Raw genomic sequence first — 20118 nt, 5'->3', positions numbered from 1 at the left:
GAAGCCATCAAAGCATCGTCAACTGAGAAATGCGATTTCACGAGTCCCGCTGGGGTCCCCTAAATCAGACACCCTAATTTGCAAAGGCATAATATCCCTGCAAATTTATGTCCTGCACCGTATGGTAAAGCCATTCCCACCACAGCTAAATTATTATTCTAATGGCTTCTGTCTTTATGAGACCACAGAAAGGACAAGCTTTCACCCTAATAAGCAAACAGAGGTCCATATTTAGCAAGAACTTTTCACCTGAAGTCAGCACTCCTGTACTGTATTTATACGATTAGCATGGGACAGGACAAAGGTCAAAGTCATAACACTTACATTCTTTCCAATATAAAGGTGATTAAACAGCCTCCCACAGCTTGATGGAACTCTGCAAAAGGCATGGTTCAGTAGATTTTACAGAGAGGCTAAAGGACAAAATGGGCAAGGCATTTAGCATAGCAATATGTTTGCCACAAAATCTGTTTGTATATCATCACAGCTTGTGAAATTGTTTAGGGTCAGATGGCGGTGTGTCATTAGTTTGGGAAAAACAATGTTATTGTTCAAGAACTTTTCTCAAAACCAGCTGTTGATACAGCACAGTATTTGTTGTGTGTAATGCATTCATAGTTTTGTTTCATGAATCACAATTAGACGCTTAGGCTGGATTCTCATGGAGTACACCTACCGGTTCTGATTGTCTTTCCAACTCATTATGGGAATGGAATGGAACTTATGTGACCTTTGAAGGTTGATTTGGGCAGGATGTGTTAAGTCCTTGATGGATAGTGTTGTTCTGAAGCCAAGGAGGCAGTGTTACAATTTTTGGGTTCGATGAGCAAGTCACAAATCCAGTCATATGTCTTATAACCCCCACAATGCAGGAGCTGCTCTGACCTTTCCTGCAGCGCCTGGCTTGTGGTGTTTACTCCAGCTCCTTCACTAGCATCCGAAGGCTGTAGCGGGCCATTTCTGGCGAAATTTAGTAGCTGATGGGACTCAGAGGGAGGGTAAACCAAGTGGAACTGAAAGCTTTCCTTACCTCAGCAGTCATAAATGTCCCTTGGAGCTGCACCGTAAATATAATACATGTTGCTTCAAGGACGGGATTAGCTGTTTAGCAAGCTAAATCTATGGATATGTCCAAACCCGTGTTTATTTTTGTAAAATAAGTAGAAATGCAATCGATAAAGAATTGTAATGCAATAGATAAAGTGGAGAGGCAAAGTAAGGCCTAGGTTTTTTAGGTCACAGACATTTCTGGTTGTATAGCTAGCTAGCATCTGTCTGATTGCTAAAAATGATTAGGGTCATGTGATGGCCAGCTACAGCTTTTTAGTAGAATTTTACAGAAGTTTACAAAATGTCTGGTTTAGGTATGCACAGTCACTTGTGATATGTTTGTCTGATGAGTGCAAGAGAATGCCTCATGCAGCTTTGAGTTTTGTATTATAATTTGTCATAATGCATTATGTCACTTGCAGCATGACCTTTTCATTTCAGTTCATGCCAACCGAGTTAATAGTTATGGAGTACATCATGCATTCAGTTTTTAACTGCTTTAGCAATATATTTGAGCAGTATTTACAGGTGTTAGTTTAAAAACTAACAAAATAAAAAGCTAGCCTTGTCAATGCAACTGACACATTTTTATGTTTTATCAGAAAAGATGCATTTAATTTAAAGATACAGTTAATCAATCTATCCAATATTTCCCCCAGAGGAGTTTTATATGTGTAATTAAGCAAGCTGTCAAAAGGTTGAGTAAATAAGGGGACATGTGACAGAAACTGTCAGCAGTGGTGTATGCTCTCAGAGTTTTAAATTGAAAGTGCTGACAGACAGTGCACAATAATACTCTTCTCATAGGAGGAGGAGTGTGTTCTCACTCTGCCATAGTAAGTTGCCTTTAAGTTGATAGGAGGAATACAAGAGCAGCAGAAATCATATATACAATGTGTGACTGTTAATTGAACACAAAATGTGATAAATGGCATCACTCAAATCTAAAGTGCAATCAGAACCAGAAGCATTGTCCGCTAGACCTTGAATTACCTTCCCTGCTAATAATTAATGGTGTGGGAGAGATTGTGTATTGTAATTTCAATCACATGGTGGTTTACAGCTGTAAGTGTTTGATGCACTGTATGAGCGGAAGCGTGAGAAAATTGGTATGACAATTATAGAGCGCAGTCTGCTGCGTTATGGCCTTTCCTCTGTACTGCGGTAACGAACACCATCTCTCAGCTCTCCCATCAAAAGGGAAGGGAACAGTGAGAGGAGGAATGCCTTTCATAATTACCTCTCCAAAAGGTGGGCAGAGAACGGGAGCCTGGGAGCACAGCACGTGAGGGAGACGCAAGTTTGGAATACATTTTAGACGGCAAACTTCGTTAATTAATTAGGTCACGTCTGGAGGTAAATTGTGCCGCCTGCTCTGCTTTGAGAGAGACGCTTTATTCTGCTGATCGTTTTGTGCTGCCAGCTAAGTTGCAGATGCTTATTTTTATAAAAAGAAAAAACATGAGAAACAGAAAAGGCATAGAGCAATTTCACAAACACGCCTCCTTCCCTCATAATAGCAAGTTTGTTTTTGACACCTCTTGACCTGCTGTTCGGGTTTGGGTACAGTCTTTTCTGGTGTGTTTTTCAGTTGAGCCTACGAATACAGATCTGTTAATTTTACACAAAACGCGATTCAGGTTGTTTATACATTAATAGTGGAGAATTTTGTAGTTGATAGCAGCATTTGGACGTCAGCTCTCGGCCGTGTGAGGACACTTTTCTCCCACAAGTAGGCCCACCATTCCATTGCAACTCGCAGTCATATTAGATCAAGGTAATCTGCTTGGAAGGTTTCAGTCCCGACGTTGTGCTCACGTAAGGTTGAAAAGTGTCTGGGGTTGGAAAGAAATTTAACGCTTCTTTCCCACCATCACAAAATTGAAAATGCGGGAAGGAATTTGCCACATGCAGTGACCTCACAAGCAAAATCGCCTCCAATTTTGGATTATAAACTGTGCATCAGTAGGTTTCCCAGGGCAATGTGGTGGGTTATATCTGAGTGTTAGATCTCTTTGTAATGTTCGTCTCAGAGGCCTCTCCCATTTAGCATTCATATTCCAGCTTTTTGACTCGTATCACTTAGGTGCTACACGGGGTGTGAGAAACTTTTTTGGCTATATATTAGATAAATGCTTTCCCTTTGCTGCCTGAGAGATGTGTGACGTCATTTCTATATTGAGCAACTACAGTAGATGGTATACGAGTCATGTTTCAGACTGCACACATGCAAGCATAGCATGATTCCGTCATGCATCAATCCGTACTAGAGGTGCATTGCTTACAGAGCAAGCACACATGGGATTTGTCAGGAAATTCCATTTTAATGTATTTTTATATGTATAATATATATTATTAAAATATTTTGCTATAATTTATGCTGTGAGAGTGTTCTTAGGATATGAATGTTGATAGACTTAATAAAACTAGGTATACCATTTGGTATGTTTTAAAGGTATGTTAAAAACACTATTCATGGTCAAAAAATTGTAATGACAGTGGTTGAATTTGATCACAGTTTGGTTACCATTGCAGGAGATATGAGAGCAGAAGGATCATCTGTGCCTTCTCTCCCTGTAGTACCGCAAACAGGATGCAGAGAGTGGCAGGGAATAGGGGTTCTCACCTCTCCCTCTATACCCATTTTTAATCCAATGACTTAAACCTCGTGGATTTCATTTTAAAATGTGATCAGTTTTTAAAGCCATTCCAAACAAATTCAAATAAAAAATAAGTTATAGGCTGAGTTCAATATTACTGTGAAGAGATTACTTTAGAAGCAAAAACATGATTCAGTGCGCTCTTTTGTGTAGCATTGATCAGCTTTCCTGTATTTAAAGCAATGTTTATACGTGTACTCAAAGCATAAGAACAGGGCATGATGTTTGCCCTTGCTTGTGTGACAGAAGCATTGAGCCTGTATAACTTACAGCAGTGAAAATACAGCTTGTGTGAATCAAGATGCTGCCTTTAGGGTCAGAGCATGTAGGGCTGAGCAAGCAAGATCCCTGCAACTTACATCACATTAACTTCATTTATCTGCCCTTATCAGAGAGCCCTTATCAGAGCACAGGGGAACAGCAGAGTGTGCATCCAAGTTAAATGAGCAACAGTGTTAGACCAGGCTAACAGCAGTCGCAGACCAGTGGGTGTGAGCACGGCAGCGGTGCGTCCGCTGATCCCGCCTGACGTGAGCCTGCGTTACTCCTGTGCAGCTGTGGTGCTGAGGGTCAGTCCTGACCATCGCACAGCTGGAAGCCATTAGCTGCACTGCCGTTTCGGCAGCGAAGCTTCAGTTTGCAGATCGCAGTAAGCTCTCGCCGTGAATTTACCAAAGGGGAGTCAGTCATTGCCCGAATCATTGTTCCAAATGCACTTGATTTGATTCAGCGTGCGTTAATGAGTTACTGAATGTGAAAGTGTGCTGTGAAGGCCTCTTTGAGCTTTGCATGGGTTTGGGCTGTTTCGTGCCTTTCTCCCATGCCTCCCATCCATTTATGCCTTATTCCATGTGAGAGCTGTGCTCTTAATGAGGATCGCCAGCTGACCAGCATCATCTTTTATCTCCGTACTGCAACTGGGCCGACACGGCTCTGTGCCATTCCTCCCTCCTCTGCTCCGGCCAAATTTCTCTGGGATTTTTTTTCTTTCTTCTTCTCCTTTTTCAGAGAGGGATGATCTTGCAGCGCTTGAAAAACGCAGATGAATAGATTTAAGCATGATGCAACAGAGCCTAGTTTTCTGTTTCTTTTTTTATTTTAAACACGTACTCAACTGAAACACAGAAACAAAGAGCTATCACGAACATGTTCATTAATGATCACCGCCAGGAATTGTCTGCGCTGAGCTGGGCGCGCACGCTCACTTGTGAGTCCGGGAAGATATCCGTCCAGAGCTAAGCTCGTCTGATTCCTTGATTAATTAGCAGTCTCGTTAAAAGTTTGATTTGTAGTCCTTCAGGGAAGCGAAGTGCCTCTCAGAGCTAATGAAACCGTGTGCAAATCACAGGGAAATGATTAGAATTTGAAGAGCTGAACATACAGATGGAGCTGCTGCCTTCTCTTGGGGTGGTAGCTGAGTGGGCGGGGCTGATGTGGCTGTTTGGCAGATCTCAGCATTCCTCTGTCATTGATTTCACTGTTTTTTGCCCCTTGTTTATTTATAACTATTAAAATGGCAGAAGAAGTGGTAGCCATTTTGCAGTGCTGAACGTGTAGTTCACCATGAAGTGATCTGAAACATCTTTCATCTCTGCAAATCCATCAGGTAAAAGGTTAACCAGTGGAGAGCCGAAGCATGGGCTTTCAGATCATGAACACACTGGAAAGCACTGTCCTCTCAGCCAGGGGCTCCTGTTTGAAAGGCCAAGTCAGTCTCTTTGATGGGTGGCAGTGTAGCATAGTGGTTAAGGAGCAGGACTTGTAAGCGAAAGGTTGCTGGTTCGATTCCCAGCTGGGGCACTGCTGTTGTACGCTTGGGCACGGTACTTACCCCACAATTGCCTCAGCAAATATCCAGCTGTATAAATGGATGACATTGTCAAAAAACTGGGTAAGAAAAAAAAAATGTAAGTTGCTCTGGGTAAGAGCGTCTGCTAAATGCCAATAATAATGTAATGTGTCTCTTCACATACCTCCCTTTTGCAACCTCTCTCTCAGTCGAGTCACCTGGCTGGCTTTGAACTTCTAGAACGTCCTCCCATTGACTCATCTGAATCATTTCCTTGCACTCTTCCAGTCCCGGGACATGCAGAGGACCCCCCCAGCAGCAGCAGCACAGACAGGAGCCTGGAGACACCCCCAAACAGCCACGTGCGGGATGGAGGCACTACAGACACAGCCACAGAGGCCAGCGCCAGTGCCGCCAACCCCGGTAACTCCCCCCAGAAACACACACCTCTCTTCCCACAATTCCTCACAGATTCAGTGGGGCACAGAGGATCAGACCCCGGAGTCACCCACAAGAGCCCACTTTCTCACTTCCCATTGGGTTCTGTGCTGTCTGATCCACATTTAAGCTACATGACACGGACCCCTTCCAGAACCATGTCAGTTTTAAAGTTTTAAAAATTACCCCTTGCTCTGCTGAAGGTAAATGCAGTCATGCAAGTTGAACAGATCTTCAGTGACCAAAGAGGAACATTTTGTTTTTCCTGCCATAAGATGAGTATCTTTCCTTTTATCAGCTTAATGCTGTGTTATGTCATTAATGCAGTCGACACAGTTAGAAAATCTTTACCTCAGGATATGATCATCAGTTTCTCCAGTTACCCACTGAAAGAGGTGGTACTACTGCTCCTGGAACAGCACTAGTTTGTATTCAAATTTCATGGACAACTGCCAGTGCATGTCATAGCTCAAGTGTTTTGAATGCGATATGCATGCTTCTCTTTACAGTGTTTGTGATTTGTGACAGTAGGACACTGTACATTGACAGACATTCAATAACACTTAAGATAATGCTGTAAGCACCAGTATAGGTCTCCCAAGTAAAGTTTCCAGAGGTATAAATTATAATGGTTGGTGATGCCAGACTTTTGGACACCAGCTTCAGTTCTGAAGAGTGATCACCAGTGCCCCGATCACCTGCCAGTTTGAATGAGGAAAGTAGTGCATTTCTTTTGAGAGAACTCGATGTGCATCGCCCTGGGGTTACCTGCCACTGTTTAGGTAATCATATCTTACAAGCTTCATGTCTCCCCTGGCTTCCATTTCCCCAGGCTTCTTCCAAAGCCCGCGGTTTCTCCACGCCATGTCACTATCTGTTACATTTAGGGGATTGTAGCATTTTAGCACAGAGGCTGTCTATATTAAGCTCTGGCATGTCCTCCTCAATTGAGTCTCCAAGAAGTGCCTAATCTTTGGGAATAAAAACAGTGGGGCCCACTTATATTCTTCGCTGCCGTCCTGTATTTTAGCAGGGAGCATTTTTTTTTTTATTATTAATCACATTAATAGCCAGCCCCTGTACAAACAGCAAGCTAGTGTCGCATGAAAGATTACAGCTCATAATGCTCATGCATTGATTTATCTATAGATCCACGCGAATAGCTTTAGTACATCATAAACATCCATAATTTGCTCATAAATTAGCTGCTTGGCTGCTTGTGGTCCTCAAGGAGAAGACAACAGACTTCACACAAAACCAAATCCCACTTCTTGAAGACTTCCCAGATCTCCTGTGTTGCCACCTCTGAATTGCTTAGAAATTGCCAATCATAATAGGATTTGAAGGAAAGACAGAACACACCGATGCCAAAACGTCCTGTTGTTCTCAGTGTGGATAGTGCTGAATGGTGGCTGATGAATGCTGGTTAACTCCTGACAAATAAGAATACTGCATATACATTTTGTTTTGGCAGTGTTTTAGTTTTCTCTAACTGCTAGACTGAGAGACTGTCCTCCTTGGCATACTGTCAGATATTCTAGTGGTGTCTAATTAGGGAATTTTAATTGCCCTTTTGGTTGCCTAATATTAATGTGCTGAAGTAATTGTTGTAGAAGTTCCAGAAAGGAAAGAAAAACTATTTCCAGAGAATTGAGCCAACATTAGTGGCTGTCTGGCACAAGTTACATGGAAAAGGGCATTACATGAAGGGAGCTTGCACTGTAATGGTAGACTGGGTCTACTTTTACACAGTCAGATTGGAGAGAGAAGTGTGAAATACAGATTTAACTTGATACCGTGTGGTCTAAATGTCTGCTGTGTGTTTAGGTGGGCTACATGCAATATAGATGTGTTTAATATCTAGGAACACAAGGCAATTTGAACTCCTTTCAGGGTTTCTGTAACTTGCATTAGGCTATTTAACCCTCCTACAACACTCTGGGTGCTATTGTCCAACTCTTCTTACATTAAACACATAAATTTCCCACAGCTACCAAATGGGTAGCTGTGAGCTGTAGGTGGTCTACTGTAGATCTTACCTTATCTTACCTTATCATAATCTTACCTCATGGAATATATATTAGTTATAGCAGTGTCCTGTCCTCATTCTGAGAATAGAAGAGGCACAACCACATTCATAGGGCCATTAGATTGTGTTTTTTGGCAATATCAGCATTCTGTTAAAACCTAAATGGCTTAAATATTTCATGATAACTACCTGTACATGTTCATTTGAATGGAAAAACAATAGATTTGAAGCAGAGTATGAATAGAAGTGCTCTTTGCTCATTCTTTAGCAAAAGACAATATCTGCTGACATCAAGGCATGAAAATCGGTGGAAAGAAATGGAGAAATGTCTTCTATGAATTGAGCTATTTCACAGATGTATTTATATATGCTGCATACATACAGTTATGATGACAGATGCTGCACAGCCAAACAGCAGAGCTCAGGAAGAAACTCAAGGAATAGGCATTCTATGCAAAGTGCCTTATTGAAATCCTTATGGAAAATTGATACATGGATTTGTTCTGATGACACCAAATTCCTACATACTAGTGCACTGTCACACTGAAATGAAGACCACATGAGGTTTTAAAATGTCTGTCCCTGTTGTGAAAAGAAGCAACAGTTTTTAACAGGTCAAGGTTGAAATCCCCAGCAGCATTTCATATGCTACCTAAATGGTGACACAGCCCTCCTTTCAGGACTAAAAGTTAAAATAAAAAAGCCACAATACTAATACAGTATACCATGGAGGGGATGGGGGATGACAGGTCACCTCAGCCACCCACCTGGATCATGCATGATGGCCATTTTTGTGCCAGAATACTCAAAGGGATCATTTTCCAGCCCGATTAGATGATGTAACACACTTACACCAAGTTTAATGGAGATCTTCAATTTAAAGTCCTTAGTAGCTCGAGTTCTAAAACTGTCATTTGGTTTCAGACTTGCTAAGTGTCCTGTGCAGTCAGCCTGTAAAAGTACTTATCTGTTTGACAAAGGACCTCATATGTGGGGTTAAATATTTCATCAGGCTTGAATAATTGTTTTTCTCGGAGGCCTTCAGAAAGTCAGCGCCGCAGGTCCACAGTCCAGAGAGAACAGTAATGTCTGTCTGCCCCGTCATTAGGGGTGGGCTGCCTCCTGTCTGGTGTTGTAGGTTTACAGACAAACACAGATGTTACCTCTCCATGCCAACTCACACTGAGTGCAGCATGTCCTTCCTACATGGCACACTCTCCCCTCTCATTCTAAATGGAGCCCTTACCCTGTCCTGAAAATTCAGTGGGACTAATGTGGCTGTCAGGGGATTGTTTTGTTGGATAGCCCAGAATGCGTAATGCAAACAATTATGTATTCTGTGTTCATTTTGTTTAATTGGGGACCTTGTCTAAAGATTTTAAATCGCTATGAGCTGAAATAGTTTCGAGTCATTTTTCAAACTGAATGACAAGGTCATAGCTCATTCATTGGGAGGGAGGAGGGAAGTCATAAACCTTTTTCATAGAGCACTGCAGTTTCACAATGTTTTGTATTTCTGTTTTGAAGATTTTTCTGCTGCTTTGTGTGTTGATGTGGGTATGCATAGTGTGAATGAATCATTGCAGGAAGGAGGTGAAAAGCAGGTGCACAGGTGACCCTGCAGGTGCCTGACGGGCTGCTAACGTGCCTCTGGTCCCTCCGCAGGCGAGGCGTCGGAGGCGGGCTCCGGCGAGGACGCGCTGTGGCGGATCCGGCGGCTGATCGCGGAGGGCGGGATGACGGCCGTGGTGCAGCGGGAGCAGAGCACCACCATGGCCTCCATGGGCGGCTTCGGCAACAACATCGTGGTCAGCCACCGCATCCACCGCGGCTCGCAGACCGGCGCCGACTCGGCCGCGGGCAGGGGGCCCCAGGGCGGGCCGCGGGACGACCGCCCCCCGGCCTCCCCGCCCGGACCCTCCACCTCCACCTCCTACCGCTTCCCCTCGGCCGCCGGCCTGAGCCCCGCAGAGTCCCGCACCCTGGCCCACACCTTGCGCTTGACTCACGGGCCCCCGAGCCCCTCCGAGCCGGCGGGGGCGCGGGAGGAGGAGGATGAGGGGGCCCCGCTCCCCCTTCACTTCGCCACCGACTTCGCCCCCCAGGCCGCGGGGATGGCGCAGGCCGGACCTGCCGCACCCATGGACATAGATGATGTTTTCGAAGGCGGCCGGATGGACTCTTCCTCGCCTTCCTCCTCCTCCTCATTCTCCCCGGGCTCCTCCCCCACGGCCAGCAACAACAACAACAACAACAGCCACCTGGGCGACCCCTACAGCAGGTAGAGGGGCACGCAGCACGCCGTCGCCCGGGAGAAGGAGGGGTGCATGCCAGCCTGGAGTCCCCAGGCAGCGTTAAGGCCATCAGATGGAGACCTGCACCAGAGACAGTGTTACAAACACAGAGGAATATCTGTTTAATCTTGTCTGGTGGTGTCAGGTCCAACATCAACCTTATTTGCTCAAGTGTAGGTGCTGACCCCGCCCCCCCCCATCCCAAACCCCATTCACAAAAAATAAAAACAAAAAAAAAAAAAAAAACAGCCCGACCCACCCCCCGCCATCTGTTACTGAAGTCCTGAGGTATTTATTCAGGTCCTGGCATGGTGTTCATTTACTTGCATTGCACTTGCTTGGAGTTTTGCTAGCACCCAGTCAAGAAAAAGAACCTAGTACTATGATCATTCCATGTCAGAAAGTTGTACTTGAATTATTTTATTACTAGGGTACCTGTGCTGGGTTTGCTAGCTTTCTAATGCATCGCGGCTTGGCAGGAAAGGGCAGTGCATCCAAAGTGCCATGTAACTATATGACAACACCTTAGGGTCTCTTCAGATATGCAGACATTTACACATGTCTGCAGAAGTCAGTGCCATGTGATTAAACGCAGTTTGTTTTTTTTTTTGCTGTTTTTTTTTGTTTTTTTTTTTTAAAGCCAGACAGTACCAGCCCAGCAGCTTTGAGATCAGATGTTTCTTAGGTGGAAAAAAAAAAAACAAAAAAAAAAAGGAAAAAAAAGTGCTGTTGTAAAAAAAAAAAAAAAAAAAAATGCACTGTTGTTCTATAACATGTTAATATGTAATTGACTTGTAACGCCATGCTGCTTTCCTGTTGGGAGCAGTCAGAGCCGAGTTACTCAAATTGAGGATCAGACACCTTGGTCCCTCTCACTGCAGAGTCGCAGCTTCTTCAAGGTCCACCCCCCATCCCCTCCCCGAGTCAATTGCATGCACCATTCTTGCGATGTGTATTGGGGCAGATTTTAGCTACCATGGCTACATTCCTTGAAGTGCAAAAAATATACGCTATTAAAAATCAAAATCAAACATTTTCCATTATTCTGATACAGAAGTACCTGTAAAGCATGTTTTCTGTAATGTCGTATCTTACAATTAACAAGGGAGCACTATCGATCTGAAAAATTATGTTTGCGGCTGGATATTTGGGTCAGGGAGGGGAAATCCACCTTGCAAAGGAAACATAAATTTTTTTTTTAAAAAGCGTGCTGCAGTCCTTAAGGACCTGATTCATTCTTAAAAAGCACCATCCTTCCTGTCTTGTTGCACTAGCAGTTTTGGACCAGTGGACCAGTGGTGAGGGTCAGTATCGGGACCCCCCTCCCCCCCCTTTTAATGTACTGTAAATGTCCAGATGCAGAATCCGATCTGCACTAGCCGCTGGTCCTCAACGTAAAACTTGAGATCTCTACGACCTGAGGTCGTTACCACTAGAATTCAGTGAAACTAGACGGTTGACATGACCCTCCCACCGCCCCCCCCCACCCCCCTCCCCGGCCCCTCCTTAGGAAAGGTTTTAGGGTTAGGGAAACCCCTACAGCCTTAGCAGGAGAGAAGGGAGGCAGGAAGCTCTCATGAAGAGGGGGCCTCTATCGAGGTGTTTAGCCAAGTCCCAGCTCCAGCAAGCACAGCACTCAGAAGCACTGAACAAAAGCGAGTGTGTATGCGTGTGTGCGGGAGATGTCAGTAGGTAAATGTAGCATCTGTTCTGCACCTATGTTGTTTTTGGAGAGTTCGACTGGGGTGAAGGCTGTAATGTGAATAATGGCCGTCCACTGAATCGCGGAACAGAACAAATCACGACCCTATTGAAACCATAGACAGAACGAAGAAACTTGAATTCCCAATCAGCAGTCCTCTCTAATGCAGTAAGTCACTGCCTGGCCTACGAAGCTGGAGATCAAGCTCTTTTATTACACTGTCTGGCCAGGTGATCGCATTCAGCATCCCAGTGTCCTAAGCATGGATAACATTTCAGTCAAGTACCAGAGAGAGGGTCCCCATCCTTCCCCCTTTAACCCCCGCCTCCCCTCGGTGTGGGCAGACCCCCCTCTACCTCTTCTTACCAGCAAAGGCCACAGACTTGAAGTACACCCGTCTACTTTCTCATTTTTCAGAACAAAATGTGACGCACCAATCAGAAACCAGAAAAGTCTGACAACAATCAGAAACCATAAATGCACCCGAACAGTGGCATATAATGTAAAGGAAATACAAAGTTACACGTTTATCGATTCCAACAGAGGAAAATAAAAATTTTTAACAAGTACACATTAATTTGTTTTTGAAAGGTTGCTTATTTTGTTTGTTTTTTTTTGTTTGTTTGTTTGTTTCTTAAGCGCTATTTATTGTGAGAGATCGGAGAATAACAGGCAGCCATGTCACTTAACCATCTGTTTTGAGTATCTTTGTTTGGACAGCAGAATGAAGGAGCTGTTGCGAATGGCTAGGTACGTGGGCAGTTGACAACTCATGTAGGCAGCGCTCAGCAAGCTGTTAAATGCATGACTGGAGACGGCAGTAACGCTCAAGGAAAACTGAGGAAAAACTCAAATGTGGCGAGTGGGTGGAGTGAGACGCATTAAGTTGTTTGGAATGTTCCCCCTGGCTTTACTTGACTATCTGGACTTCTTTAAAAGCACTCTGGCTATTGTTTTTTTAATGGTAGGATGTCTGTGTTTGTTTTGTTATCAACGCTGTACCCCCTTTTTTGATCTCCCTAGTCTTCCCCCCGAGATATGTGGGTACACCTCTGTACATAAAGTACATTTCACACCTTAATACACACACACACACACACACACACACAAAGCTGTCTCGTCAACAGTGGCAGTTTTACATTGCTGCCTTAACCAGACTGTAATGTTGGTTCATTTAACTTCAAAATATATGTTTGTGTTGTGTTTTACTTTTTTTAAACATAAGTTGCTAGACTTCATGGTCAAGAATGTACCAACTCTGCCCTTGGAGATGAATACAACCTAGTCTGGACTGGCACACAATAATCAGTAAACTCTCGAACTTGGGTAGTCAAATGCCAACATGAAGGCATTTGGTTATTATGGAGAACGATTTTATTTTATGTTTATGCCTGTATCAGGAGTGCCACCTTTTTACTCAGATTCCCAGCATCTGACAGACAATTCAAAGAAACCTAAACACAGTTGAAATCTAAATTTAGCAGACAACTGGAAATAAGGCAATATGAGAAATCGCTGTGTATTCAACAGTTTAACTTCAATCAGGCCAATACAAATTATGCATTCAGTAGTAAAATGCGAATGGTTTTCATTTCTGAAGTGCCGAGTGAATCCAGGTGAAATCCCAGTGGGACCATCTGTAAATCAAGGTTGGACACCCCAGGCCTATATGCTCAATGGTGCCTGAATTTTACAACCCTCAATGAATAGTGTCTGTGTCACTGAGGAAGCGTTGTTACAACAGCGCCTGCTGTTAACAGAAGCAGCAACAGAGAGTACATTAACATTTTTAAATTCTGCATCACCTCAGACAACTTTTTGTGCCTTGAGGATGGTATAGACACAGTCAACATGCTAAAGGAGCCAGATGATCCAGGCTTATGCTGATGTATAGTACAGATATGTCCTCAATAGTGATTGCTAGACACCCTCATCTGAAGTCGAATGTATTCACAAAGCCTCATTGGGATTCAGTCTTCTTTATTGCCGGTTTGGAAATTAGCAGTGATCAAAAAAGCAGATGCCTTTTTTGTTTAGTTTCATTTGGCTTTTGTTGAAAGAGGTATTCACTTCGCTCTGTAGTCAATATGCTTAAGTAACAGTCAAGGAAAGGCGTGTTCAACCCACCCACAGTGCTTTAGGAATCATTTGTGGACTGAATGCAAATGTGCATGTACAATTTTTTGGTTCATTTTTATACTGATGGGGTGTAAATAAGCTAATCGGTGTTAAATGAGCTGGGAAACATATTTAGTCATCGTACAGTCCCTTGTAAATGGGCATCATACAGCCGCAACTTACATGGTTATCAGATTACTTGAAGTTTGCAATGGTAACCACGCTTTTGTTCCGCTTTCTCTGATGAGATTAGCAGATTGCTTATCTTTACTTCAGTCAGCCACAGTGGTGGCAGGTGTGGGATGGATGTGGGAATATCACTGCTAATTTCAAATCCTGTCTTTTTGTGTGTACTTTTTGTATGTTTTTGTTTTGTTTTGTTTTAATTAGTCAAATTTATGGCTTGAAATGAATTTGTTCCTCTGGGAGTGGCAAGAATTTGAAGGTCATTCTCAGTGGTTTCCTCCACTGGTAGAACAATGATCCAGAAAGTGTGCCGATTACTTAAGGAGTCATGCTTTGGGGGCTTTTATGTTATGGGTTATCACAACATTTAGGCCACTATAGGAAGGATCGTGCACCTTTCGTGAGGTACAGTACTTAAGCTTTTTTTTTTTTGGTAGGAAGGCTGTAGGAGCAAGAAGACAGTGGAACAGGTGCAACTCACAAAAAGAGAAAAATACATCTAGAAGAAAGTTGTCACCTTCTAATCTTGTTTCAACACTCCACCATCAATTTTCTACTGTAAACACACAAGCTTGATCTGTTCTGCAATCTTCTATAAATGTCTGAGTCAGTCAGTGAAAATGAAACTGGGCATTTCACAGTGATTTGCCCTATATTATCAGTGGTCCTTCTCACATTAGAGCTGACTGATCTACAGGCTGACAGTTATTCAGTTGCACCCACTAAAGCACAGCTCTTCATAGTGCTTTGGTTGCTATTGCTAATTGCTATAATGACATAATGTTTCAGTATTGCATTTCTGTGGTGAACGCATTAGCCTTCCAAGCCTTAAATGTCTTTTTCTTTCTTTTTCTTTTTTTTTTTCCGTTTGGAGAACATGGTCCCTGAAAAGTATACCTCTGATTTTACTATCAAGATTATGTTTACAACCAGTCTTCATTAAGAAAACTTAGCTGAACTGGCTGTTCAACAGGCCCTATTCAGCAGCATCCAATATGATTCAGAATCAAACTAAATTAGACAAACCTAGCCCTAGGAAGTACTCTTTCAGGCTAACATTTTAGCAGGCTTTAATAAAAAATGTTTTTTTCTTCTTTTTCTTTTAACTCTTCCCCTGCCAGTTTTATTTTTGCTCACCAATCACCGTGTACAGAAATGCCTTGAATCCATGTTCAGGTCATTAGATTGAGGCTGAGCCTGATCTGTTATTTTGCAGCATTAAAGCTTTGGGGTTTTAAGTGAAATATGTTGGAATATCATCTTGTGATTCAGAAGAATGGGAGAGTATTGTGAATGATCTCCTCTTTTTCGAATTACTGTTAAGCTAAACCATTGTATTGAGAATCAGAGAAGGTGGATCAACTACCACACTCGCAGCTTGTTGGATATGTAGCACACATCAGTGGTTCACTCTCACATCCATATATTGCAGTATATACACTAACTACATAGACTTGGTTAATTTTTCTGCTGGTTTGCTATCCATCATATTTCATATCTCGTAACATATTACATGTACACATTCTCATCCAGTTTTGCTCTCAGTTCTGCCCCATGGAATGGGATATGCAAGTTTAATTTTGTCATTTTATTTTTAATAGCTCAGTATGTAATTGGATTTGCACAACACTTTAACTTGAATATAAGGATTTCAGCACTAGGCCTCTGCTAACCACTTTTTATCATGACAAAGAAACATGATATATGCTTATGAATCTTTCAACAGGTTAACCGCACAACTTTGCTTACATAGGTTATGTCAAATAATGTAATCTTTGTTTCTTGAAAATACAATAGAGATAAAGACAGACACATTACACCAACATTCAGCTATTTCTTTACATGCATTTTGTAACTCTCCAAGGAGGCAATTTTGTGCAGGACAGGTTTCAAGTACCTGATATCTTTCTCTCCCTTGTCTGCATGTTATCTGCTGACTGTATGTGTAGTTAACAAGGAAGTGTCTTTTTTGTAGAAAACAATGTGATTTAAGGGTTTTTGTATCTATATTTTAGAAGCAAAATGGAGAATAATAGTCAAAGTGCAACTAAGTGCTGTGGGAACACCAAAGATCCTATATGATAATGAATAATAATAAAAAAGGAAACTTGAAAAAGGGAGTCTGTTTATTTTGCTGCTTGACAGGAATTCCTTTAATTTAGCATGTTCTCCGGTGTTTTATAATACTTTAAAACAAGTTTAAAATGCTTGTCAATATGAATGCTGATTTGAAATGCAATTTGTAATTGCACTCCTGGGAATTAAAATTTAGTTTGGTCAGCAACCAAACTAATGCTAGGGCGAAGCATGCAGATTTCTCAGAAATTAAACTTGAGGCTTGCATGTATTAATATTGTTAATATGCACTAACATTTCCCATGTAGTGCTGTAACAAAGTGATGTCGATCAGATAATGTTCATTTTTATGTAACTTGACACCTAATATCTGAGCTGCTTACTTGAAACATTCAGAACAGACCAGTGGTCCTGACATCAGTGGTGGTCAGTGCTAATCTAGCGTGTAGCTTTAGTCATGCCCAGCAACTCAGTTTTACATCAGGTACAGATCCAGTTTAAAATACTCACCCTAATTACAACATGAGAAAGTCTCTGTTTGTAGTGCGACTCGGCAGAGCCTCTGATCTCTATGGAAGAGGCAATTAAAAATAAGCCACCACCTGTGGGAGCAACACTGCCCTCTGTGAGCACTGGCAGCAGCTACGTTAACAAAGACCAATGCCCCGATCCACTGTGCATTTGATGGCAATATGTAAGAAAATCCAGAAAAAATTAAACTTTAAGAATATATTGCATTTCAAATTCCAGTTAGTTACTATGCGGTGAATTGAATAGATTTCAGATGAAAAACAATCAACTTAACAGTACTAGGTAAAACATAAAGGGTTTGGCCTGCCACCAAAGGTGATGTTTGATCACTTTGTCTCTGGGAAGAAGTTGCCCAGTTGGTTATCAAATAGAAAAAGGTTTTCAAAAAGGTTATTCATTCAGAATATACAGCGCCTTACATGATTTATCCATGCCCCTGATTTAATGTGAACAAACTCATTTTTTATTATTATTATTATTATTTTTAAAGTTATAGTGTAATCTTACAGCATTGCACTGTAAAAGTGACTGCACTAAAAATGAATTTCATTCAATAAAAGTGAGGGTCACATTTACACACATCTTTAAATACTCTCTTAATTACAATTCCCAAAATAGCGCCAACATCCCACATTTACGAATTTAAATGGAAGCCTCTTAGAGGTCGAGAAGTTAAGACCTTTTCCTGTTTCCCTGTGGCATAAAAGGAAGTTGTGAGAAGGCTTAAAAGAATTTAACAAAAGCTGAATCCACCACTTTCAATTGATGCCACTGAGAGACGCCACCAGGGAGAGGGCCCAAGTGCATCTTTACAGCATGGAATGGGACCTAGTGCCCTGTCATTTTATTACATTATTTTCATTTAGCAGATGTTCTCATCCAGGGTGACTTGCAAAGTGCATCTAATAAAGTGGCATGAGAAGTTGCCCAAACAGGCCACCACCAACCACATATGAACAAGTGTCTGTGCCAAGGTAGACAGAGTCACACATTCCAATAAGTACCAGGACATTTTGGAAAAAGTCTCAAGCTTAGAGATTGTACCTTCAGCATGACAATCGTCCAAAGCGTTCATCCAGATCTGCAAAGAAATGGGTAAACATAAAATAAGTGGTCACCTCGCCCCTTCTGAAGAGCCAGAACCATGTAAAACACAGGAGGAATCCATGCCAGAATGTTAACAAATTACTAACTAGTGGGAATAGATGTGATCTTGTGTTCTAGAATAAAATCCACTATATGGGAAGAAAATCTTTTCTATTTACATTTCATATACAATGATGCACCACTGTGCCTCCTAGCTGTACGCTACAGCTTTGCTCACTCAACTTAAAATACATATGCTGTTATTACACTGATTACAGGTATGACACAGTAAATCAATTAGAACAGTCTTTGGCAATCAGCACAGAAACTACCAATCACTACAGTTTTACCTAGATGAATGCACAAGTGATAATTAGGGCAAGCATTCATATAATATATAAAAATTAAGTTAATTCTGAAGAAGGAGGCCTGCCTCTTCAAAGCTTCCTGTGGCAGGGAACTGAACATGTGCGCTTCCCTGGCTTGGTCAGCCAAGCCCCAAGTCTGGGTAGAAACACAAAAGGGATCGTTTCTGCAACAATACTGGCCATTCCCAGCCACTTTGATGCAATGACGGCTCTTTGCCTGCTAAATGCTGGAGGAATTTGATTCAGTGGCAAGGCGTGTCCGATTAGAAAATTTCAAAGGCTATGGAGGCGAGACGGCGCCACAAAGAATTTCCTCGAAGGGCGGGGGAGTGGGGTTTCAATCACCTACCCAATTCATTTTTTTTTTTCACTTCAATCTGGTCTTGAAGAACAAAGATGCTGTCTGTCTCGAGCACGGCTCCTTTGTGGGTTCTGTTTCTGGGCTGCCAGAAGGGAGGCGGTGCACTTCTGAAGGCATTCATGTCGCTGAGATTAAGAGGGAGCGGGGAAAGTTTCTTAGGCCAGAAAGTAAATACTCACATTGACCTGTCTGTACAGGGAGTACAGGAGTCTGGAAATGTCTAACATTCTCCAATGTTAACAAGTATTCTAGGACCCATCAATGTATAACAACCACAGATAAAACATGTTAAAAAGTCTTTGATTCTTGGCTTCACAACGCAAAATCAAAAGCAATATTGAGAACTGTTGTCATCAATGTTTCTTGTTAGGGGTACCTATCAGGGTCAGGGATGAAATTAGTACACTAAATTAATTAGTTCATTTGAATCAAATTAACTTCTCTGATCTTGGTTGTCAGACTGATTAAATCACCACCTAATTATTTTGGGTTTTTTGATATGATGAGGTATGGGGATGTACTTGGTAGATATGGAGAGTCTAAATAGACATTAGTAGTTAGTAGATGTTAGCTCTGCTGAACTCACAACCCTTTTCAATTTTGCATTGTTGACTGAGAAAATTATCATTATGTTCACAAAGACAAGATGGGGTGACTCAGATATTAGCAAGAAACTGGATACCTGTTAACAGAATATGTAGGAAACTAGTATTTACATCTGTAAAATGAGCAGACCTATGGAATTGAAGGCAGCAGTACATACTGTGAAGCAACAGTGGTACTGCATATGTGCGGCTGTATCACTGACTCCTAAAGGCAGTTCTGCCCACAAGCCAGAGAATCTCTTGCAGAATGTACTAGCACCTGATGTGTTTTTGTTCGGTTCTCCCTGAACGATTTCTGTGCTGTCAGATCGCCAGCCTCAGACTGCATGGTGCCAAGGCACATCTGATCATGCATGCTGTTTAACTGAAAACAGCAGCACTGTTCCCTGCCACTTTTCAGTGTGGAAATGTCAATGTGTCCATGTGACATAACTCTGAACCCTCTGCTGCAGAAATTACGTGCCTATTAAACATAGAATGCTGAGTAATGACAATGCTTGTTGTAAATAAAGGAAATAAGCATTCTAAAAGCAGACAAAATAGGAATGGATGACTATAAATTTATACATTTCTCACTATAAATATTGCTATGGTGCCTGTTTAATGATCAGCAAAGCTATGCAGTACACTTGCTTGTGACAGAAATTTTGGATGGCGTGGTCATCATTATACAATTCAAAGCTGAGAGCATTATCATTCAGTATAGCAGTATTAGCTTACTCACATTTGAATGTTGTTACAACTGCTCCAGCCAGAAGGCAATATGCTGACACTGATGCATCATACATCATGCAGCTGTGCTGACATGTCTTTGCCCAAGCCACT

The 20118-nt window shown here is 42.2% G+C and overlaps 1 protein-coding gene across 1 annotated transcript in view; it reads left to right on the top strand.

Annotated features, from left to right (window-relative positions):
• LOC118788201 (activating molecule in BECN1-regulated autophagy protein 1-like) overlaps positions 1-10451 on the top strand; it is a 107255-nt gene extending 96804 nt beyond the window's left edge. The window contains exons 18-19 of the mRNA XM_036544135.1: positions 5788-5922; positions 9632-10451. Of these exons, the coding sequence (XP_036400028.1) occupies positions 5788-5922; positions 9632-10251 (755 nt within the window). The 3' untranslated portion in view covers positions 10252-10451. The remainder of the gene's footprint in view (positions 1-5787; positions 5923-9631) is intronic.
• Positions 10452-20118: the final 9667 nt, after the last annotated feature.

This window comes from Megalops cyprinoides, chromosome 13 (assembly GCF_013368585.1).
Source record: "Megalops cyprinoides isolate fMegCyp1 chromosome 13, fMegCyp1.pri, whole genome shotgun sequence".
In the NCBI taxonomy this organism is placed as follows: Eukaryota; Metazoa; Chordata; class Actinopteri; order Elopiformes; family Megalopidae; genus Megalops; species Megalops cyprinoides.
Note: the sequence above shows the minus strand (reverse complement) of the source record. Positions and strands in the feature narration are given on the sequence as shown.